Below are 25,242 nucleotides of genomic sequence, written 5' to 3' on the forward strand. Positions count from 1 at the left end.
AATAGATATGAGATTTATCTACGTAAGAAAGGGATGAAGGTGTGATGGAACTGGAGAACTCAGTAGTGGACAGTGAGCTGGGAAGAAAGGGCACAGAAATCCCTACCTGGGAAGCCCATCATACCTTATATGACTCAGTAAGACACAGGATTAAAATGATTCAAATACCAAAATAGCTTAGAGTCTCCTGAAAACCTCTTCATCTTCTTACATTAAATCAGTCCCTTTCCAATTCTCCTGGAGGCACCTGACTTTAGATGGCAGGGAGTCTAACTTTCTTACATATAATGCGACAAATCCCTATTTTGTATCTTGGTATGTTAGCTGATACCTAAATCTTTAAATTGTAGCACAGTGGTGCTGCTGACATACTAATAGGTCAATTTTGGCACACCACCCTTGTTTGAGAAATGTTTGTCCAATTATGTGATCACCTTACTGAATTCTTCCTGTACATTTGCACTTTTAAAAATGAGCAAAGGAAGTAAATGCTGATAGTAGAGACAAAATATGTAAGTTTCACTGTCAACTGACACAAAGATGGAAAAGATAAGCCAAGTCAAAAACACTATTCCTTAGCTTCAGTCAAGTGTGTAATCAACTGGGGGGAGAAAGTAAAGAATGCATGTTTTAGCTAAATGATAAGCTGCAATTAAGGATTTATTTTTTTGCATTGTGAGAATAAACCTTATAACATGTATTTCCTATCTTTCACAGACTGATTTTTTAAAAGACACTATAAATGGAGGAAACTGCTTTTGTTAAAACTTATAACATATAGTCAGTACTCTAATAATGAACTATTAAAAATACATATAGATGTGAATCTCATTTCCTCAACCTTTACATTCATCATATAGCCACTGTTCCTATCCAGTCAGTTAAATTTTTTTTATTAAGGTATCATTGATATACAATCTTATGCTAAGGTTTACTACATTCCCCCTTTATCAAATCCCCCCCCCACCCCATTGCAGTCACTGTCCATCAGTGTAGTAAGATGCCACAGTCACTACTTGTCTTCTCTGTGCTACATACTTGAGTCACAGTTAATTTTAATACAGAATTATTTCACACTTCTTTGTTACTCGACCATTGTCCTTTTCTAGATTTCATGTTAATTTGTGGTTATCTTCCTAAATAATGGTGATTTATTTTAACTTGTTTACCTATTGTTGTTCTGTTTCTTCCAACTAGCCAGCAGTGGTAGCTGAAAAGTGACAGGACGCTGACGAAGAACATCGCAGACACAAAGAAAAGAAACAGTATGTGGAATTTTGCACGTGTGTCTGAGAGTTCATTCTGAGGAAAGAAAAAAGAAGAGTTCATTTTGGAGGTGGTCACCCTCTAAAATATACTCGTTATCTCGTTCCTCCTAAAGACGGATGAATCTACCAAAAAATTCACCAGATATGAATAAAAGTGAATTAGATAACATATCCCAAAGCACCATCCCCAAAACAGAAAACTGGTGCAATCAACGGAGCTTGCTTATATAAATGGTCAGTCATTTTTAAAAATTGCTCTTAAATATTTAAAAGTCTAGCATTACTAGATGGACTTTTTTAACCTAACATTGTTCTTTTGTACTTTGTGCAAATACTTGTAAGTTTTTTCCAAAATCCAGGGCATACGAGAGTTCCCCCATCTATGCTAAAATATGTGCTTATTTTAATTACATATGCTAACCAGACACTATGATGAATTTTAGGTTTGTTTTTGTGCTGCTCTAGTCTCTGTTTTTGGAACACTACAGCAAATAAGTCTTTGCACTCAGCTGCTCGATTCCTACTTTTTCTCCTTGCTCCAATCCTATAGAACATTTCTAGGTTATTAGCAATTTTGGTAAATAAGTTTACTACAATTAGTGATTGAAAACAGATTCTCTGCTACCCATTCTTATGGCTATATTCATTTTACCAGAATCAAAAGCCTTAATCTAGAAGAAATTAGTATCTATTAACAGGGGAAGGAGAAAGCCTTTAAGTATTAGCTCTTAAAATAAAATCATGGACTCCACTAGAATGTGAGGTGATTCTGCTTCACTTAAACACTGTTTTAGAGGCTAACAGGAAAGTTTTTAGCATTAGGTTATTGTGGCATTTATTTTTTCTCTTCTCTCCTAGTAACCACAATTTTTTTTCTTTATAACTTAGCTAAATTTTAATTACACAAAATTAAAATGAAAATTCCTCTTAATACCACTGCGATCATATTAAAGTATATGGACCCACCATATCTGGCTAATGTCATTTATCTTGTTTCATCCCTCTTGTGATGTCACAATGGAAACAGGTTGGCACCACCTTGAAACACCATTCTCAAAACTAACAGTCAGTAATATTGTCTTTACCTAAGTAGGTTATTTCAAGTGAAATCTAGAATGTACCAAAATAGAAAACAGGAGTTTGACACTTGGAGCACAAATAGGCTTCTGCACACAAAGGTAACATAGGGCTTGGGAATGATTCTCAATTCTAAATCCTTCTTTGGGGCCTAACAAAAGTTCTAATTTAAAATTCCTCACCAAGCATTATAGATTTTTCCTCCTTACATAGGAAATAGACTAACAAAAATTAAGGTTTTTACTGCATTTATCTCTAAGTGAGAAATGGAACTTTTTAAAAGCTACTTTCAGCTTAGAAAATCATAGGTCTAAAAAAATTTTTTGAGGTACATACAATAAAATGAGGTACATTAGCTAAGATACCATTCTTCTAATGTTTTATAGGTGAAACTATTTCACTCATGCCCCCAACTCCCTCCCTTCCAGCAACCACCAGTCTGTCCTGAGTCTACTTCAGTTTTGTTTGTTTTTGTTTTTAGATTCCACATGTAAATGCAATCATACAGTATTAGTCTTTCCATGTCTGACTTATTTCACTGAGCACAATACCCTTGTAGGTCTATCCATGTTGTCGCAAATGGCAAGCTTTCTTCTATTTTATGGCTGAGTAATTTCACTGTATATATGTACCACTCTTTATTATCCATTCATCTGTATTGATGAACATTTAGGATATTATCCATTTAAAATTCCTTTTAAACACATCAAGTGATTCTTCTATCTCCCCATCTTGTGAAGCAAATTACTATCATACATATTCACTGTAAATGTCACAAAAGAGATGACAAGAATGTCATGCCAATAATATATTTTACCTTTGGACAACTCTCTGTAGATTTCCTGTGGCAAAGCTTGTACAAATAGAGACAAATATTAAGACACCAAATTGTATACAAAATTATCCTGAACACTAGTTCTATAAACCCTTTATTTCTGAAAGAACACTAACACTTGCTTTTTAAAGGTCAACAACATTTTCTCAAGAACCAAAAAAGAGAGAGCAGGCAAGAACATTTAAGCTCTTCAAGCACATTTCAGGTATACTTAAAATACATGTTTCCACTCAATTTTTAGAGGAGAGATTTGTATACCTAGAAAAGAATAAAATTAATTTTTTTTAGCAAATAGCTTTTAAAAAGAAAAAACTTCTGATAAGTAGTTTCTAAAAACTGGCCCTGACAACTTCCCTCCCACGTCTGCGGCTACTGCAGCAGCCTTCCAGGGGCACTGCCGCGGGCCCCTCCCCACCCAGCCTCAGCCAGCAGCCGGGCCAAGTCGGAGCAGTCACCCTCAGCTCCATCCGCTCCTGCCAAGGCTCTTTATCATTTAGGCCCTGCTCCTGGACTTCCCGTTGTCCTCTCACTTACTCTACTCCAGCCACCACACCTCCTTGCTGTTACTCAAACATGGTAGGGACATTCCTTCACTTTTGGGCCTTTGCTCAAAATTTCACATGCTTCTCCTAAAATGTTTCTTTCTCAGATTCCCACTGATTCTTTCAAGTCTTTGCTCAAATCTTACCTTCTTACTGAGGTCTATCATGATCACACTTTTTAAAAATTGAGATACAGCTGACATACAACATTATGTTAGTTTCAAGTGTAAAGCAATGATTCAGTATATGTATATATTGCAAAATGATCACTACAATAAGTCTAGTTAATATCCATACCACAGTTGCAATTTTTTTCCTGTAATGAGATCTTTTAAGAACTATTCTCTTAGCTTTCAAATAACTAAGTCACCATGCTGTATTACATCCCCAGGACTTAGCACTTTCACCCACTTTGCCTACCCCAACCCCTGCCTCTGATAACCACCAATCTGTTCTCTGTATCTATGAATCTTTTTTTAAATATTCTACATATAGATCATATATTGTCTTTTTCTGACTTATTTCATTTAGCATGATGCCCTTAAAGTCCATCCACGTGGTTGCAAATGGCACTAATTTCCTTCCTTTTTTTTATTGCTAAATAATAGTTCATTTATAAAATAATGTCTTGTATAAAAACATTTTCTTTATTCATTCATCCATTGGACACTTAAGTTGTTTCCATGTCTTGGCTATTATAAATAATACTTCAATGAACACAGGGTTACAAGTATCTTTTCAAGTTAATGTTTTCATTCCTTTGGATAAATGTCCAGAAGTGGAATTGCTGTATATGTAGTTCTATTTTTAAAGTTTTGAGGCACCTCCATACAGTTTTCCATAGTGACTGCACCAATTAATATTTGTACCAATAGTGCGCATGGCTTTCCTTTTCTCCACATCCTTGCCAACACTTGTTCTTTCTCATTTTTTTGATAGCAGCCACCATTCTAATAGGAGTCAGGTGATACCCCATTGTGGTTTTGATTTGCATTTCCTTGATGACTTAGTGATGTTAAGCATTTTTGCACATACATGTTGGCCATCTGTATGTCTTCTTTGGAAAAATGTCTATTTAGACTCTCTGCCCATTTTTTAATTGGACTTTTTTTTTGCTACTGAGTTGCACTTATTTATATATTTTGGGTATTAACCTCTTATCACACACATGATTTGCAAATATTTTTCCCACTTAGTAAGTTGCTTTTTCATTTTGTTGATGGTTTCCTTTGCTGTGCAGAAGCTTCTTGGTTTGATGTAGTCCCACTTGTTTATTTTTACTTTTGTTGCTTTTGCTTTTGATGTCAAATCTAAAATATCACCAGACTGATGTGACTGTTTTTTCTTCTAGGAGATATATTGTTTCAGGTGTTATGTTCAAGTCTTTAATCCATTTGGAGTTGAATTTTGTATATGGTGTAAGATGGGGATTCAGTTTCATTCTTTTCCGTGTAGCTGTCCAATTTTCCCAACACCATTTGTTGAAGAGACTGTCCTTTATCTATTGAATATTCTTACCTCCTTTCTTCTACATTAATTGACCAAGGACTCATGGGTTTATTTCTGGGCTCTCTATGTTGATCCATTGATCTGTGTGTGTTTTTATGCCAATACCATACTGTTTTGGTCACACAGCTTTGTAGTAGTTTGAAATCAGAAAGCATGATGCCTCCAGCTTTGTTCTTCTTTCTCAAAATTGCTTTGTCATTTTGGAGTCATCTGTGTTTCATACAAATTTTAAGAATGTCCTATTTTTGTGAAAAATGCCATTGGAACTTTGATAGGAATTGCACTGAATCTGTAGATGGCTTTTGGTACTTTGGGTCTTAATACTACTAAATATTCCAATCCATGTGCACAGATGATTTTTCCATTTGTGCCTTCATTTTCTTTCATCAATGTCTTGTAGTTTTCAGTGTCCAGGTCTTTCGCCTCCTTAGTTAAATTTACTCCTACATGGTTTAATCTTTTTGATGTGATTGTTGTCTTCATTTCTCTGATAGTTTGTTATTAGTGTATAGAAATGAAGCTGAATTCTGTATATTGATTTTGTATCCTGCAATTCTACCAAATTTATTTTTTTTAAGGTATCATTGATACAAACTCTTATGAAGGTTTCACAGGAAAAACAATGTGGTTATTACATTCACCCTTATTATCCCTTATTTATTGAGTACCACCCATGCCTCATTGCAGTTACTGTTCATCAGTGTAGTAAGATGCCACAGGGTTCCTATTTGTCTTCTCTGAGCTACACTGTCTTCCCCATGACCCCACACACACCATGTGCACCAATCTTGATACCCCACACTCCCCTTCTCCCTCCCTCCCCACCTGCCCTCCCCCACCCCTCCCCTTTAGTAACTGCTAGTCCTGTCTTGGGGTCTGTGAGTCTGCTGCTCTTTTATTCCTTCAGTCCACATTCATTTTTAACAGTTTTTGGTGGAGTCTTTAGTGTTTTCTATGTATCGAATCATGTCATCTGTAAATTCCTCCTTTCCAATCTGGATCCTTTATATTTCTTGAAGAATTTCTCTGGCTAGGACTTCTAGTATATATTGCTTTGAATAAAAGTGGCAAGAGTGGGCAACTTTGTATTGTTCCTGATCTTAGAATAAAAGTTTTACGCTTTTCACTGTTCTGATGATAGCATGTCATATATGGCCAGTGTATGTTGAGGTCTGTTCCCTTTATACCCACTTTGTTGAGAGTTTTTTTTGTAAATGAACATTGAATCTTGTCAAATGCCTTTTCTGTATCTACTGAGATGGTCATGTTATTTTTATCCTTCATTTTGTTGATGTGGTGTATCACAGTGACTGATATGCAGATGCTGAACCATCCTTACATCCCTAGAATAAATCCCACTTGATGATAGTATATGATCCTTTTAATGTATTGCTCAATTCAGTTTGCTAATATTTGTTGAGGATTTTACATCTATGTTCATCGTGTATACTGACCTGTAGTTTTTTTTTCTTGTGGTACCCTTGTCTGGTAAACTCATAAAATGAGTTTGGAAGTGTTTCCCCCTTCTTTTTTTTTTGAAGAGTTTCAGTACTGGCATTAGGATCTTAAATGTTTGGTAGAATTCATCAGTGAAGCTATGTGTCCAAAACTTTTGTTTGTTGTGAGGTTGTTTTTTTTAAATTAATGATTCAATCTCCTTACCAGTTATTAGTCTATGAAGATTTTCTGCTTCTTCATGACTCAGTCTGGGAAGATTGCATGTTTCTCAGAATATGTCTGTCTATTCCAGACTGTCCAGTTTGTTGGCATATGATTGTCTGTAGTCCTTTGTACTCCTGTGGTTTTAGCTGTAATGTCTTCTCTTTCACTTCTGATTTTGAGTCCTCTTTTTTCATGGTGAGATCTAGGTAAAGGTTTATCAATTTTATCTTTTCAAAAATAACTTTAAGCTTTTACTTTCATAGATCTTCTCTACTGGTTTTGGTCTTATTTCTGCTCTTATCTTTGTTATTCCTTCCTTCTGTTAACTTTGGGCTTTGTTTCTTCTTTTTCTAGCTTCTTGAGGTGCAAAGTTAAGTTATGTGAAATGTTTCTTATTTCTGAAAGTTGGCATTTATTGTTATTAACCTCCTTCTCTTAGAAATGCCTTTGCTACATCTCATATGTTTTTGCATGTTATATTTCCATTTTCATTGGTCTCAAGATATTTTTTTATTTCTTCTTTGACCCATTGGTTACTCAGCAGCATGTTGTCTACTCTCCACATATTTGTGAATTTTTCAGTTTTCTTCCGGTAATTGATTTCAACTTTCATACCACTGTGGTTGGAAAAGATGCTTAATATTGTTACAACCTTCTTAAGTTAATTAAGACCTGTTTTGTGGCCTGTCATATGATCTATCCTGGACAATATTCCATATGCCCTTGAGAAGAATGAGTATTCTGATGATTTTGGATAAAATGTTCTATATATTGTCTGTTAAGTCCATCTGTTTTTTAATGTGTTATTAGGGCCAGTGCTTCCTGACTGATTTTCTGTCTGGATGACCTATCCATTGATTACAATGGTGTATTCAAGTCCTTACTATTAATGTACTGCCTACACACACTTGCCAAATCCCTTACACTACTCCATTTTTATTTTTTTCAGTTTTACTTTCTAATATATAATGTATTATATTTGTCTCCCTCTTCTCAAAAGTAAGTTTTACAAAGACAGAACTCTGTTGTGTTCACTGATATATCCTAAGTACCTAGAACACTGCATGGCATGTAACAGGTATAAATAAATATTTGATGAATGAATGAAGAAAAAGATAGATTTAAATTTACCAGTCTTTCTGTACTCATGATAAATCCAAAGAACTTTAAAAAATATATTCTTTAATAAATCATTACATATAAACACTGCTGAAGTTTCTGATAAAGCAATGTGAAATTCCTTAATATGGACTTCATTCATTTGGCACTGACTCCTGTTTGCTTAAACAGGGCCACTGAGTATGGTTAAGTAGGTTGTAAACAGAACAAAGGTGCCACACTAGGAGAACTACAGAGGCCAAAATTCATTAGACTGAGTCTATGTACAACTGGAGTGCTCTTTTTCAATATGCACAAAGGTAAGAATTACACCCCAGTGTTTTAAATACCCAAAGTTTTACAAGTCTAATGATGTTAATGAAAATCTTTCTAAAATATATTAGATCTTTCCTGGAAAAATAATTGTGGTTATGACTCAAGGTTTTAATTATTATTCTTCACTCATACAATTATGAATAGTAACTTACATTAGAAAGTACCTGGATATTGAAATAGACAGACCTAGGTTAAAATTATAACTTTTAAGTATGTGACCTTGGGTAGTTACTGAACTTTTCCAACCTCAGTTTCCAACTCTGAAAATTGGAATAACAACTTCTGTATTAACTATATTTTCTTACTTTCTGTATTCTTGATGCTCTGGCATCTGGGGATTTGCTGACTGGGGAGAGACCGCCCTTCCGAGAACTATTCTTAATAGGTAGCAAGGAACAAACCTCTCATGAACAAACTAAAACAGAATCCATGCTGTAAACTGTTCTTCTAGTTGGCTCTCACATTGTAGGAGGTAAGTCCCCTGCCCTGATCATGCTGGAGACAGGTCCCAGACAACCAGAGACAGTCTCTATGCCCAGAGACCATGGAAATCATCCAGACTAGCTAATCCTAAAACGGATTACCTTGCCTAGTGCTGCCCTGGGTGGCAGAGCATAGTGGTGTGCGCTTCCTCTACTGCAAACTGTGAGTAACAAACTACTTTTTCAATGCTAATCATCTCTGACTTGTTGGCTATACCATATCTGAATAATAATAAAACCTACATTATAAGATACCTTAATAGGGTTTTCAGGAAGAGTAAATACCAAGTACTTTTTGACCACAATAATCCCCCTTCAAAATCAAAGATTTAAATGTGAAAACAAAAACAATAAAAATGCCAGAAAGAAACCTGGATGAATATTTGTATAAACTTACAGTAAACAGCTAAACCCAGAAATCATATATTAAATGTAATGCTTGTAAATTTTTAAGAAATCAGAAATCATAAAAGTATCATAAAAGTAGTGCTTTAAAAGTACAAGTTTCCATTTAATAAAAACAAAAGAAAACAGGGTTATAAGATATAAATTGAAAGCATGGGAAAAAATTGCACTTCATGACAGAAAAGGATTAATATTTAGAGAGGCAAGAAAGAGATTAATGGTTATCTGGGGCCAGGGATTTCATTTTTACTATGGTAAAACTGCAGTAAGTCTCACCAACTCAAATAAATATAATTACTTCCTTAAAATTGGTATGTCTATTGTTAAGAGTGTGGCTGAAAACAATCTGAATCACTAAAAGCAGCTCACTATTCACTTACTATTCATTTATTTACAAATAAGCATATATATATCAAGATAAATTGTAACCTTTTTTCTGCCTTCTGATTGACTATAAATTCTAACTATAAATTAAAATAATCTAGAATATCTAAAAAAAATCTACTTATAATAAAGGATGAAGTGATTCTTTATGAATGCAGTATCTTAAAAAGTCTTAAATACATGTTTGAAGATAGGAAAAAACTTACCGTCCAAAATTTTATAAAGTACTGTAAAACTGTTGCAGCCACGAAAAGGCAATATAATAGAGAATACAATAAAAACAGCAGGAAGAATTTGTAGTTAGAAAATCCCACACAGTTATTCACCCTAGAAGAGTAAAGAAAATCACACTGTAAAAATAAGACAAATCTCAAACTCAAGGAAACAAAAAATTGAATGGCTTTTGGTAGGGGGTGGGGTAAGGGAACATAGGAGTTGTGTTTAAAGGGTACCGTTTCAGTTCTGCACTGCACAACTGAAAAGTTCTGGAGACTGCACAGCAGGGTGAATGTACTTAACACTAATGATCTGCACACTTAGAAATGGTTAGGATGACAAGTTTTATGTTATTTTTTTAGTCATATTAAACAACAATAATAAATTAGACAAAAATATTTTTACTTGGAAAATTTTGAGAAGTAGGGAGCAGTGTCTTAATTGTGGTTGTATGTTTTTAATCAACTCTGTAAGGAATTTGGAATTTTAATGTTATTTCTTAATATGTAATTTCTGGGGTTAACATCAAAAAATATATTTAAAGGAAAACAGTTAATATAAACATGCACACACACACACAAATCCATAAAACCAGATCAATCTTGAGGTCTATGAGTAATTAAATTGACCTTCAAGGTTTAGGAATGCTGGGGTAAATCCCTCCAAATTTTCTCCTTCCCACCTCTCCCCTGTATGAGTTCCTTTATTTTTTTATACATACCAAGGACAGTGATGATCCATCTTAAGAATACATCTAAGAAACAAATAAGCATAAGAAAATCCATGTATAAAAATTTTCCTAATTCTGATTTCTGATTCTTTTCTTTTTTTTACTTTAATTTTTCCCTTTACAAATGCATCTTAGAAAAACCTACCCAGTAAACATTAGGTTAGGGAAAATTTCTGGTATTTCCAAAACAATTTTTTACACCAGCACTTCAGCTCAGCATACCAGTTGCCTTGAACCACATCAAATGACATTTTAATATATAGATATAGTACATATCGCTCCTGTTACATTAGATATCGCTCCTGTTACATTAGATAGATCCAGCTTATAAATTGTTGAGGGAGAGAGAATGAAATACAGACAATCCCTATGTTATTTTAAACATGTGCAAGTAATAAAAATAAAACTTTAGAAGCAAATACATTAAAAATTTAATACTGATGGGCTTGTAGAGTTATTTTTCCCATATACTTTATAAAGTTCTATACTATGAATATGCACTACTATACTTTTACAATCAGAAAAAGAAATTCGCCTCTCTGTCAGCATATGTAACCTTATGTAACCATATGTAACCACAAATCATCTTAAACACAGTAGTCCCTGACTTATCTGTGGTTTCACTTTCTGTGCTTTCAGTTACCTATGGTCAACCACTGTCTGGAAGCATACCATGAGCCTTCTGAAACACTGTCAGAAGGTCATTAGTAGCCTGACATGTCACAGTGCCTATGCTGTTCAGCCCATTTCATGTCAACACATAGCATTTTTCATTTCACATCATCACAAGGGTGAGTACAGTACAAGCAGCTATTTTGAAACAGAAACCACATTCACATAACTTCTTTTACATTATATGTTGTAACTGGTCTATTTTATTACTATTGTTGTTAATCTCTTAATTTGCCTAATTTATAAATTAAACTTTATCATAGGTATGTATGTACGTATTGAAAAAAAGTAAATACAGGGTTCAGTACTACCTGTGGTTTCAGGTATCCCTTGCACATAGGGGACTACTATAACATGAGTAAACTAGTAACCAGAATGTTATATAGCTTGTCTAACTAAAGGCCAAGGACTGGTTGGGATTCCTAAACTAGGGATCTTTCCTTCAACACACTGCTTCTCACAAGTGCACAAGGAATAAAATCTTCCAATTTCTTTTTGAGAATGTCACAGATGGTAATTGAAAATGGTATTTTTGTGGTTTGTTAGGTTTTGATATAAATATTAATAATAAAAATAAGAAAATTGTTATTCTGGCCTTTTTAATCCAGAAAATAAAGTTATCTTTCTCAAGGGGTTTACTATCTGCTTGACCATCAATATTACAGTAAGCATAAGCAGAAGGAATATATTCAAAGAAAATATTCTATCAACTGGTACAGAAACTAACCAAAGATTACTCCAAAGTATATTCTAGCTTACATAAGTATTCTTGTTAGCCTTGCTTCACAGCAAGTAATGGGATACAATGACATGTTTATGTTAAGTATAAAGTATATTAACTGTTCATTCCCATTCTACTTCCTATCAGCAATCTCCAGGGCTGAGGTTAAATGAAAGCAAATGAGTAACACTTACATGTCACATGCTGAGCAGTGATGTGCACGGTCAGGTTTAATCAGCTGACATCTTTCACAGTATCTGATGGCTATATTTGAGAATTAAAAGGAAGTTGTTGAAGGATGTACAAGTTTAAGTATTTGGATTATAAAATTTGCTTTTCATTTCTTTTATAAACAACTCTGTAAAACTGATAATTAATAATTTTAAAATAACACCAAAACACATTTGGAGAGCTTCTGAAATCAAAATGTCAAGGGACAGAAGAAGAGAACCTCAGACATGCAGTGTACCCAGCAATGTTCAGATGAAAAAGTAGATCCAAAGCAAGTCTTTGACTTGTACAAGGTCAAACACTTAGGTGGTAGAACTCAGATTTACGCAGTCCTACATCATTGTGTTTTTTTTCTACCAACCTGCAATGTCTAATAGTCAAGTATCAAAATGAATGTAACTAAACTTTAAGGTGCCCTATGGGATTTTATTTTTGAAATTACAAAGCAGCTTTATTTTTTTTTAAAAGCAAAAAAACCCCCACAACCTTTTACCTTCTATACTCTACCCCAGACAAATAGCAAAACTGGTAACACTTTTTTGGAAAAAAAAAACCAAAAACAAAAAACATACTCCAAAATATCCCTGAACTTCTCCCCACTAAATCCTAATGTATGTTTACTGTTGCCCAATTTATATGTTCATTCATTCAAAACGTGAGTACCTACTAGGTGCCAGATGCTCTAGGCAAAAATCCCTGTCTTCATGGATTTACATGCTATTAGAGAAGATGAGAAGTAATAAGATTAAGTTAACAAAATAAACAGCCTATCTGTGATAGGTGCTGATAAAGTAATGCAGGAAAGAAACTGGGGTATTGAAATTTCGGAGACATGAGAAAATTGAAGCTGAAAGTAAGTTGCACAGGTATCTAGGAAAGGAGGATCTGAAGCAGAGGGAACAGGCCTCGAGGTAGGAGAGCGCTTAGTTTGCTCAAGGAGTAGTGCGGTGCTCAGCATGAACTGAGTGAAAAGGACACAGAAATGTGGTCAGAGAGTGTGTAACAGGAAGTCAGATCAGGTGAGGCTGATTTCCCCAATTCAGCTCAAACACTTTCATAAAAAAAGTCCACTGGAATAAGAAAGAGTTCCATCAGAATCTGTATAACATTCAGAACCTGAGGTTTTGGTTTTTGAAGTTTAAATAACAGACAAAATAGATCATTAAGATTCATGAGGGATATGTCCCAAGACTTCACAACTCAATAAATTCCTTAAAACCATTATTTTGGATGAATAGAGAACAATAAAATTATAGTGAGATGCTAGTTTTTCTCCATATGATGGCCTCCAAAGCAAACAAATGGCACTATGTCTTGGCAATAAGGCAAAATGACTATGGGTCTTTCAAAGACAGCTGACCTTTTGAAGATTTTACAACATCTACAAAGAGTACCTTTAAGTCCTCTACTGGATCTGTAGTAATTGCAGTCAACTTCTTTGGGGAGTATCTGCCTGGTCTAAGAGCCTGCCACTTACTTTCTTTGCAAAATGATGTCAGACCACCCCTGTATTTGTGCTGTGTGAATCCACCCTTCCCCTTCTAGCTGTCCACATTCTCTCTCCTACGAATAAAGTGTTATTTTCTGTTACATGTGATCTTAAATCCTATTCCAGCAACAGCACAGGAAATAAGTTCAAATAAGAATTTAAATTAAATACACCCTTAAAAAGTAGATGAGCCATGTCACATGTTACAATCTTTTTGAAAGGAAATTTGGCAGTATCTATAAAAATTTAAGATGTATATGCTTGCTAGTCTAGGCTTTCTACTTTCACAAAATTTACTCTGTTACATGTTCACTATAGCATTGTTTTTAATAATAAAATACTAGGAATAACCTGAATTACAAAATGGTTAGGCATTTTATGATATATCCATACTGTGGAATATTGTGCAGACTTTAACAAGAATTTTTCATACAAAATACACACGTACCTCAAACTAGAAAAATGCAGATATTAAATGGAAAAAAGCAAATTGTAGAATAGTTTGAATATGAAGCATGTTTCACATCTCTAAGGAGAACAATGTATGTTTTTCTGTCTTTACATATACTAGTAAAATGCATCCACCTTCCAGATGTAGATTACCATACATAAAAAAGACACAAAGTGTTATTTTGAAGTAATGTTAGAAGTTATACCTTCTAGAAGACACTACCCAGGTAATCAAATTTGAATTGGTAAGTATCTATCTACTCCAATTGTTGAAATATGTTAATTAATTGTAAAGAAGTGTTGCAATACTCTGCTGTTATTTCTGGAGCTACACAGCACAGGGAAGTAGGCTCTGAGGAGCAGCACCAGGGTGAAAGGTAAACTTGTATTTCACGTGGTGCCCTCAAAACATTTTTTAAAAATCTTGGGCATGCATTACTTTTACAGTTTAAACAAAATGTATTTAATATTAAGGAAATTTATACAAATATCCACTTAATAAATGAACAAGCTATATTCTCTTGAAGGCATTCTATAATAGGGCTGGACACTAGGGAGGTAAAAGCACACAATGAAGAGAGGTGGAGCCATAAAGGACCTTAAGGACCTCCCAGTTTGATCTCTCCCTTCTGTAGACTGAAAACGCCAGGCTAGGGAAAGAAAGTAATTTGTCCAAGGCTGTCTAGTTTAAACAAGTAAGATCAAGATCAGAGGCCAAGTGTCTTACTTTCCTTTTCCTCTACGTGTCCTCCACTCACAGTTCTGACACTGCCCTGAGATAAGATTAAACCAAATAAACCTTTTAAGACCCTTTAAGGTATTGATGACTGAGTAGATAGAAGAACATAAGTAAAAGTAGCAATTAAAGAAAACTGCAGTTTCTAGTCTAGGGTGGCTAGAAGAACAATATTGCCCATGACAGAAACAAGCTTGACTACCAGGGTAGGGTGTTTTTCATTCACTTATTCATTCACTCACTCAACAAATATTTAGAGTTTATACCATGTGACAGATAGTGCTTGATGCTGAGAATATAAAGGCAAACAGGACAGCTCTGCCTCCTGCCCCCCAAGGTATAAGGTTTTTTTTTTTTGTGTGTGTGATTTTTTAATTTTATTTTATCATTTTTTATTTTGGTATCACTAATCTGCAATTACAGAAAGAACATTATGTTTACTAGGTTCTCCCCTTCACCAAGTCCCCCCCCACATACCCCTTCACAGCCATTATCCATCTGCGTAGTAAGATGCTGTAAAATCACTACTTGTCTTCTCTGTGTTGCACAGCCCTCCCCATGTCCCCCACACACTATACATGCTAATCATAATGCCCTCTTTCTTTCCACCCCCCTTATCCCTCCCTTCCCACCCATCCTCCCCAGTCCCTTTCCCTTTGGTAACTATTAGTCCATTCTTGGGTTCTGTGATTCTGCTGCTGTTTTGTTCCTTCAGTTTTCCTTTGTTCTTATACTCCACATATGAGTGAAATCATTTGGTACTTGTCCTTCTCTGCTTGGCTTATTTCACTGAGCATAATACCCTCTAGCTCCATCCATGTTGTTGTGAATGGTAGGATCTGTTTTTTTCTTATGGCTGCGTAATATTCCATTGTGTATATGTACCACATCTTCTTTATCCATTCATCTACTGATGGACATTTAGGTTGCTTTCATATCTTGGCTATTTTAAATAGTGCAGCGATAAACATAGGGGTGCATCTGTCTTTATCAAACTGGAGTGCTGCATTCTTAGGGTAAATTCCTAGAAGTGGAATTCCTGGGTCAAATAGTATTTCTATTTTGAGCATTCTGAGGAACCTCCATACTGCTTTCCACAATGGTTGAACTAATTTACATTCCCACCAGCAGTGAAGGAGGGTTCCCCTTTCTCCACAACCTCGCCAACATTTGTTGTTGTCTGTCTTTTCGATGATGGCGATCCTTACTGGTGTGAGGTGATATCTCATTGTGGTTTTAATTTGCATTTCTCTGATGATTAGCTATGTGGAGCATCTTTTCATGTGCCTGTTGGCCATCTGGATTTCTTCTTTAGAGAACTGTCTATTCAGCTCCTCTGCCCATTTTTTGATTGGATTATTTGCTTTTTGTTTGTTGAGGTGTGTGAACTCTTTATATATTTTGGATGTCAATCCTTTATCAGATCTGTCATTTATGAATATATTCTCCCATACTGTAGGATACCTTTTTGTTCTATTGATGGATTCCTTTGCTGTACAGAAGCTTTTTAGCTTGATATAGTCCCACTTGTTCATTTTTGCCTTTGTTTCCCTTGCCTGGGGAGATATGTTCGTGAAGAAGTCACTCATGTTTATCTCCATGAGATTTTTGCCTATGTTTTTTCTAAGAGTTTTATGGTTTCATGACTTACATTCAGGTCTTTGATCCATTTTGAGTTTACTTTTGTGTATGGGGTTAGACAGTGATCCAGTTTCATTCTCTTACATATAGCTGTCCAGTTTTGCCAGCACCATCTGTTGAAGAGACTGTCCTTTCCCCATTGTATGTCCATGGCTCCTTTATCATATATTAATTGGCCATATATGTTTGGGTTAATGTCTGGAGTCTCTATTCTGTTCCACTGGTCTGTGGTTCTCTTCTTCTGCCAGTACCAAATTGTCTTGATTACTGTGGCTTTGTAGTAGAGCTTGAAGTTGGGGAGCGAGATCCCCCCCACTTTATTCTTTCTTCTCAGGATTGCTTTGGCTATTCAGGGTCTTTGGCGGTTCCATATGAATTTTTGAACTATTTGTTCCAGTTCATTGAAGAATGCTGTTGGTAATTTGATAGGGATTGCATCAAATCTGTATAATGCTTTGGGCAGGATGGCCATTTTGACAATATTAATTCTTCCCCAGCCAGGAGCATGGGATGAGTTTCCATTTGTTAGTGACCTCTCTAATTTCTCTTAAGAGTGTCTTGTAGTTTTCAGGGTATAGGTCTTTCACTTCCTTGGTTAGGTTTACTCCTAGGTATTTTATTCTTTTTGATGCAATGGTGAATGGAATTCTTTTCCTGATTTCTCTTTCTATTAGTTCATTGTTAGTGTATAGGAAAGCTACAGATTTCTGTGTGTTAATTTTGTATCCTGCAACTTTGCTGAATTCCAGTATCAGTTCTAGTAGTTTTGCAGTGGAGTCTTTAGGGTTTTTTATGTACAATATCATGTCATCTGCAAATAGTGACAGTTTGACTTCTTCTTTACGAACCTGGATTCCTTGTATTTCTTTGTTTTGTCTGATTGCTGTGGCTAGGACCTCTAGTACTATGTTGAATAACAGTGGGGAGAGTGGGCATCCCTGTCTTGTTCCCGATCTCAGAGGAAAAGCTTTCAGCCTCTTGCTGTTCAGTAAGATGTTAGCTGTGGGTTTGTCATATATGGCCTTTATTATGTTGAGATACTTGCCCTCTATGCCCATTTTGTTGAGAGTTTTTATCATGAATGGATGTTGAATTTTTGTCGAATGCCTTTTCAGCATCTATGGAGATGATCATGTGGTTTTTGTCCTTCTTTTTGTTGATGTGGTGGATGATGTTGATGGATTTTTGATTGTTGTACCATCCTTGCATCCCTGGGATGAATCCTACTTGGTCATGGTATATGATCCTCTTGATGTAGTTTTGATTCGGTTTGCTAATATTTTGTTGAGTATTTTTGCATCTACGTTCATCAGGGATATTGGTCTGTAGTTTTCTTTTTTGGTGGGGTCTTTGCCTGGTTTTGGTATTACAGTGATGTTGGCTTCATAGAATGAATTTGGGAGTATTTCCTCCTCTTCTATTTTTTGAAAAACTTTAAGGAGAATGGGTATTATGTCTTCTCTGTATGTCTGATAAAATTCTGAGGTAAATCCATCTGGCCCAGAGGTTTTGTTCTTGGGTAGTTTTTTGATTATCGATTCAATTTCGTTGCTGGTAATTGGTCTGTTTAGATTTTCTGTTTCTTTCTGGGTCATTCTTGGAAGTTTGTATTTTTCTAGGACCATGGTATAAGGTTTTGAACTGGTAAATCTAGTTCTGTTTGAGTTTGTAGGGTTGGATAATTGGTCACTCAAGTACAGCTATACTTTGGAAACTGGAAATACAAGAATGGAGCTCTAGTGAGAGCCAGAGATGTTTAATGGAAAGGTGCATGCCAAGATGAATGCAGGGAAGCCTTGCTAATGGTGTCTGGGTGTACTGTGGCCAGGCTTGCAGGCTCTCCCCCAACACACCAGGAGTGATGCTGCAGCCCCGGTGCAGCTGCTCTGCAAGCCACTTCAGAGATAGTAACCCTGCGGGCAGTTGCAACTCCACCCTCTGCCTGACACATGGTAAAGGGTTTGGGATGCAAGTGAGTGCTGGCATGACAACATCCTTGAATCTAATTCATATTTTAAAAATGTAACTCATTCTTGAAAACTATTAAACAAAATTATTCAAGACACGATAAACTAATGATCACAATGTCATAGTGTCAGACTTCCATGGTTAATTTAAAAACAACAGCTGAAGGAACAGTATAGAAAGAATGCAGGACAGGCACCCTTGTAAGAAAATAGGAGAATTTTAAAAAAGTAGGAGAAGGAATAATATTCAAGTATGCAAAAACAGAACTAGGACTAAAAAGCACAAAGTGGAAAGCTTTCTAACAAGTCAATGACAAAAGGCACTGAACTTGGTTAAGGAGAATGAACCAGGTGCTTGGAATCAGCTGGGAAGGAAGAGAGGCTCTGGGTGTGGACAGCTCTTAGGAGGGAAGAGAAAATAGAGTGGTAGTTGGTACAGCATCAGAACCAAATTTTTGTTGTTTTTAAGAGGATATATACTTGGAAATATACCTGAAAGCAAAGGGAAGAAACTGGTTGGAATTTATTAAGGGGAGAAGAAAGATTTTTTGGAGCAAACTGGTGGAGAAGTAAAAGGTCAACAATCACTATGCAAATGTAAGAAAAGATAAGATATCAAGAAGAAAGGGATAACATGGAGGAAAAGCTAGTTTCTAAAGATGATCAGTATCAACAGATCTGACACTATTTTCCCACTTACTAGCCTGTGACTGTGGGTCAGTTACCTACTTTCTAAGAGGAACAATTTCCTTTCCTGTAAATGCAAATAATACAAAATATAAAGAACTACTGTGCTGATTAAAAATAAATCTTCTGGAACATATCAGATTCTCAATAAAACAGCTGTTACCATTATGATATTATTATTTCTGATAAAATATAAAGTCAGACTCTATAATGGGAAAAGTCAGTGAGGGGAGAAAAAAGGGACACTAAAAAGCCTATAAACAACATTATAGAGAATACCCGTAAATAGATTCATTCAACAAATGAGTACTTACTGAGATTCACTCAAACTACTGAGTGCTTGTTCAGTGAGACACTGTGTAGGGATGTGGTGTGTGAGGGAATCCCTGGCTTCCAGACTTGGAACAGAGTTGAAGCAACATGAACACAAGTAATCACCAGGCAGTGACTTGTCATTTACAAGGTAAAAATGAGAAGTGAGGCAGATTTTACAAATCACTTTTTGTTAAAGTGAACAGAAATGAGTTGAAAAGAGGTGGACACTGAATGAAAACTTTAAATTGTATTTAGAGAGGCTAAAATAATCATTCTAGGCAGAGATCAAGAAGAAAAGTTTGGGAAAGGACAGAGCGGTTTAGCACAGAGGTGACATGATGCAGGGAAATAGTGTGGGACAAAGCTAGAGAGACATTGGCTGGATCCAGATTATGGAGGGGAAAAAGTTTAGAAAGATTCATTTTGATAACTAAATAGATTACATAGTCACATGGTTCAAAAACACACAAAAAAGAAATGAGTGAAAATTCCCCCATCCCTGTGGCTCAGCCCTGATTCTTTTCTGTTAACACAGATCCATTACTTTCACTAATCTCTAGTCTATGAAAGGTCCACTTGCTATAACATGTATTTCTGTAATTTTCTTTTGTGAAGAATGAATGGATATTACTTCTATGTTAAGAACTCCCACCCAGCCCTACACCAAAGTTTAGAATTCTAAGCAGGAGAATGTAGTAAAAAATGGTGCTCAAAAATGATGGCAAGTGTAACACCTATCTCAGAGTTATTCTGAAATTTAAATAATCATTAGTAAAGTTATTAGCTTAATAATAGTACAATATTAACTAGATGAAGGGTAATATTCAGATTAGAGGAAATCCCTTATAATGAATGAAAAATAGTGAAGCTTTAAATATAAAGATTTTACATCAATGACTAATAACCCTCTGGAGCACTGGTACTGCTCTGAAAATGAGATGATCTTGCTATGGATAGGTTACTTTGGAAACCCCATATACTCAAATTTTTGTGTGAAATCTCAGGGGTTCATAAATTTTCTAAAATCCTGAACTTTGAGTTAAAAACATCTAATATACAGAAGTACAACTACTAATTATTATTGTAAACCAGACCTTCCACATGATCAAATATAAAAAGGGCTATTTTAAATCAGCTATCATTTACTGAAAATTTATTATTATATACCAAGATCTATACAAGTGCATATGTCATTTACATATCTCAGTTAACACTTCCACTAACCTAAAGATACAGGTATTATCTTCCCATTTTAAAATGAGGAAACTAGAGCTCAGAAAGTTTAAGAGACTCACTGCACTAGTAATGGAAAAGCTGGAGTTTGGTCTGAAATCCATGTTTTTATTCTATATGGTAATGTATTAGTTATACAAAATGCATGGAAAATTTAAAAGTTGGTTAAATACCCCCTCCTAAAATCTTATACAAACTTTAAATTTTCTTAAGTCACAATCTGCATGCAACTATGCAAAGGTAAAGCTCCCTTTCTTCCCTCTCAGAAAAGTGTAGTGGGTTTTGGGGCCAGGGCACCTAGCATCTCTACTTTTTCACATACTATCTGTATGAATTTGAACAAGTCACTTAACCTGTGTCTCTGTTTCCTCATTTGTAAAAGGAGACAACAGTATCTCCCTCATAAAAGGGTTGTTGTGAATTTTAAGTGAGTTCATATGTATAAAGCACTTAGAACAGAATAACTGTTAGCTTTAATTATTATATGGTATTTGAACTAGCTGATGAGATATCTAATACATAATTTAAAGCAATTCCCTGTATTTAAAGACTAGCTTGGACACTCATAAATCCATCCTCATCACAGGCTCTGACCCTGAGGACAGGGCATTACTGTGGCAGACACGTGTCTCAGTACAGGCAGCAGGGCGGTGGGGACACTGAGGGCTTTGGGACCAGAGCACCGGGCTTGGATTCTGGCTCTCTGAACACAGCTTTACAACCTTGAGCAAGAGTCTTCCCCTTTGTGTCTTCTACTTCTCCCCATTCTAAGTTAGCACATTCTTGATAAAAATTACTCAGTGATGACACACAATACTCAAATTCAAACCAGAATTTCCAAATGATAGTTTACTAAGAATAACAGATGAAATTTTTAGTCATGAAGGTAGAGATGGAAAAAAAAAGCACATGCAGAGAAAAAGAGACACATATTAAAGAGAGCCCCTTAAAAAGAATCTATTATCAATATTACATACACTTCTAAAATACTACAGGAGACACAGAACACAGGAAGATCTTGTTCCTGTAGATGTTGCTTGTGGCAATCACAGCATCCATTTAAAAATCAAATAATGCAAAGGTATCTTGGCAGAAATGACCATATTTTAAACATTTTTTGGAAAGGAAAGCTTTAAGATTAGGTTTTTCTTACTCCTTGAAGCTGATGTGGTATAGATAGGTAAGTCCCTGGCTGCTCTTCTCAAAATTTCTTGTTGTCTTTCTTGGCTGAATTCTTTTTCATAATGTTCCTTTTCAGAGTTAGACAAGTAGAACTATAAAAGGAGAAATAATTGTTAGTTCTTTTTAATTCCATGATTATAAACTATCTCGCTCAGAAAAACAAAGTTTTATCAAGAACAGAAAATAACAAAATATTTTCTTCTATAAGGGCAAAACTTGTCTTCAAATTTCTTCACTCTAAGAAGCTAAATTTAGCACATTTTAACAAAACTACTTACCTTTGAAAGCTTAAAAAGTATTTGCTCTCCATACTGATGGAAAAGAATATGAACTAAAATTTTTTACATCTTTTTTTTACAAAAAAAATTAAATCTCCCCATCAAAAAGGGCTTAATATTTATTTTCTTTTAGTAAAAATTTTGGTGTTGTTTGAAAGTTAGTGTCAGGAGATGTTTAATAATTAGAAGATTTATTTAATAGTCGGAAGACTCACCAGCTCTGGGTAACAGGCTAAGTCAGAGAGGCATGGAGTTGAATTGCTTTCTGATCAAATGCCTCAGTGAATTCAACATGTCATTCTTTTAATACTTTTGTTTCAGCTGTTAAAAAGTTAACCTGTAGGAGTGCTTTCTACAAAATCATTAAGAATTGTGGATTGTCAAGGCAAGCACAGTCTCTTTTTACCAAGGAGAGATTCATTTATGGAGTTATTCCTAGTTTCCAATTCTTAAGCTTTTATTCCCAAGGTGTGGCTGGCCTCCAGTTCATTTCTTCAAATAACATTTTCCCTGAAAAGGACTTGTTTAATTGCTCTTCTTCTTTCATCGTAGCAGCTCAAGGACCCTCAGTTTTATCCCTCTATGTCATATAACTAGGAGTTCTAAGTTTCTGCCAGTGCTTATTTCACAGAATTTCTTTAAAGGCTCGAGGCATGCTCTTGCTCGTATCTTAATTTTTTACAATATTGGTCCTTAATTTTTACTCACTTATGGGGTTTTACTTGAAAAGGCCTAAGGAGTCATGGCTAGAATTTCATCTTTTTATATTTAAGTATTTGGGTTTACCTGCTAACTCAAACACCCAAACTTCCCATATGTTGAAGCCTTATTATCAATAACAGTATTAGCCTATCAATTATTCCATGCTTTTTAAAGAGGCAAAAGTTTGGCACCGTAGAAAGAACTCTTCACTGAGGAAACTGTGATCCCAAGAGGCTTGGGGCATTTTCTAAGATTCTATAATTATGGGCAGAGCTGATACTAAAATGCAAGTCTTTTAAGTTCTATTCTAGTATGTTTCCCTCTACACTGCTAATGTAAAATAAAATGTAAAACAAAGGCAGTAAAATAAATGTAACTAGTCTATTTAGATTACCTAGTCTGGTTCCCAAACAAATCTTGAAGGCACAAGAAATCCCCAAATTACTTATATAAGGGACAAGAAGTAACATGGACAAATGAATAGAACAGAAGAAGTCAGGGGGTGATTCACACGATCAGTTCAGACTTTGGAGGTCACTCACCTAACTGCCCAGGCAGGCAGGGATTTACAGACATTTCTGAGATCCAACCATTCCTGAATAGTTTCAGGTATAGAAATACTTTCCTACTTTGCAAGATGGCTCATTCTTTTTTAAGAGAATAGTAACTTGTTAGAAAGTTCTTCCCTGACATGATATGTCTCTGAAGCATTCATATACAGTATAAAAATCATATAGCATTATGTTAAAACATGTATCTGGATAGGAGATGTTCTCAAATTTTACAGTTTCCCTGTAAAATCTGAAGATTTCCTTGGGCTATCCTGTTTCTAGCTTGCAGTAATATCCCTGGCCTCAACATCATTACTTTCCCTTAAGAACTAAGGTTATAAATTATGAAAATCTTAAACCAAATGAAAGTCTCATGAGATCCTAGAATTTTAAATGAGGAATAGAATAAATTTAAAATGGATTAGGTTTTTTGGAATTATTACTGTTAGTCTATTTTTTATTAAAAACTAGCAAACAAAGGCAGTATAGCACAGAGAAGATAAGTAGTGACCTTATAGAATCTTACTATGCTGCTGGACAGTGATTGTAATGGGGTATGTGGTGGGGACTTGATAATGGGCGGAATCTAGTAACCACAATGTTCTCATGTGACTTTATATTAATGATACCAAAAAACAAACAAACAAACAAAAAACTAGCAAACAGAATTCAAACTATGAAGTTATCTTAAATTCAGTGTTCAGATGGTTCAATTTAAATATAAATTAAATACCAATTAAGAGCGTGGCACTGCCCCAGACACTAGGGTCCCAAAGAGGAATAAAAATACAGCCTTTGCCATCAAAACAGTACACTCTTATAGTCCTGCAGAAATAGTAGCCAATGTAAATAATGACAACTTAAAAATCAGCATAATAGGCACAACATTGCAATAGATTTTAAGGTATATGAAAGCTCTCTTTGGAATGGGGGTGGGGAGCATGTCAGGGAAAGTTCCTTGGAAGAAGTGGTACCTAAGCTGGGTTTTAAGAGATAAACAGGAAAGTTTGGTAACAGGCATGGCATATGGAAAGCACAAAGATGTAAAAATAGTGGGGTATATTCAGGGCAATTCATCACTTGAGTGTAGAGTTCCATGAAGAATCAGGGGAGATGAATGAAGTGAGTAAGATCTTAGTTCATGAAGGTCTTGTGTATCACACAAATGAGCATGACTTCTGTCTTCAGCTGACCGACAACTGCTGCAGGATTACCAGAGAAGTGGTGAGCCCATATTTTCATCTTAGAAAGATGACACTTAGTCGTGGAAGATACCTACCAGCTCTTCATATGTTGTCCCTCCTCAGTCCATCCACTCAAATTTATCAATCCGCCTACTGTATACTAGGTCTGAGTCTAGGCAATGGGGATAGTGAAAGAGATGGTTAAAAAAGATCTTGGCTTAGATGTCACGTCCCTGAAGAAGATTTCTGTAACCATGTCATCTAAGGCAGCCTTTTCCCTAATAGTTTTCCTCTGTTCTGCTGCACTGCAGCATCATGTTCCTTCTCTATAAAGTTATCTAAATTTATCACAGCTTTTAATTAGTTTGTTTACTTATCATCTGTCTCTCCCTTTAAAGTGTAAGGACTTGTTCTTTTTATTCCCAGAGCCTAGTAGTCTGATAAAGAGCAGGTGCTCAGTAAGTACTTGCTGACTGAAAGAATGAAAAATAAACAAACAAACCCATATCTATAACTTGATTTCCCTAAAAACATAGTTTTTGCCCATGAGACCCAAACAATTCCCCTAGGTCTGATCTCCAAGTGTTGTCCTGTCTGCTGAGCCTACAGAGTCCTTTTAATGCAGCTACTCTGGTACAAATTGTCTCACAGTTCTGGAC

At 35.5% G+C, this 25,242-nt stretch overlaps 1 protein-coding gene across 7 annotated transcripts in view; it reads right to left on the reverse strand.

Moving 5' to 3' along the window:
• The window catches only part of ZDHHC20 (zDHHC palmitoyltransferase 20), a 160,275-nt gene that overhangs the window by 13,385 nt on the left and 121,648 nt on the right, over positions 1–25,242 (reverse strand). For 5 of the 7 annotated variants that reach the window (XR_012126703.1, XM_073226133.1, XM_073225998.1 and 2 more), the window contains exons 4-9: positions 21,840–21,960; positions 12,132–12,201; positions 10,536–10,568; positions 9,805–9,925; positions 3,163–3,198; positions 1,170–1,302 (exon numbers count right to left, since the gene is read on the reverse strand). Coding sequence is in view for 5 of the 7 variants with exons in the window: in XM_073226133.1 (XP_073082234.1) it covers positions 1,170–1,302; positions 3,163–3,198; positions 9,805–9,925; positions 10,536–10,568; positions 12,132–12,201; positions 21,840–21,960 (514 nt within the window). In the remaining 2 variants the exon portion in view is untranslated. The remainder of the gene's footprint in view (positions 1–1,169; positions 1,303–3,162; positions 3,199–9,804; positions 9,926–10,535; positions 10,569–12,131; positions 12,202–21,839; positions 21,961–25,242) is intronic. The other 2 variants (XR_012126707.1, XM_073226028.1) reach the window with 1 other exon arrangement.

Source organism: Manis javanica, chromosome 1 (assembly GCF_040802235.1).
Source record: "Manis javanica isolate MJ-LG chromosome 1, MJ_LKY, whole genome shotgun sequence".
Taxonomy (NCBI): Eukaryota; Metazoa; Chordata; class Mammalia; order Pholidota; family Manidae; genus Manis; species Manis javanica.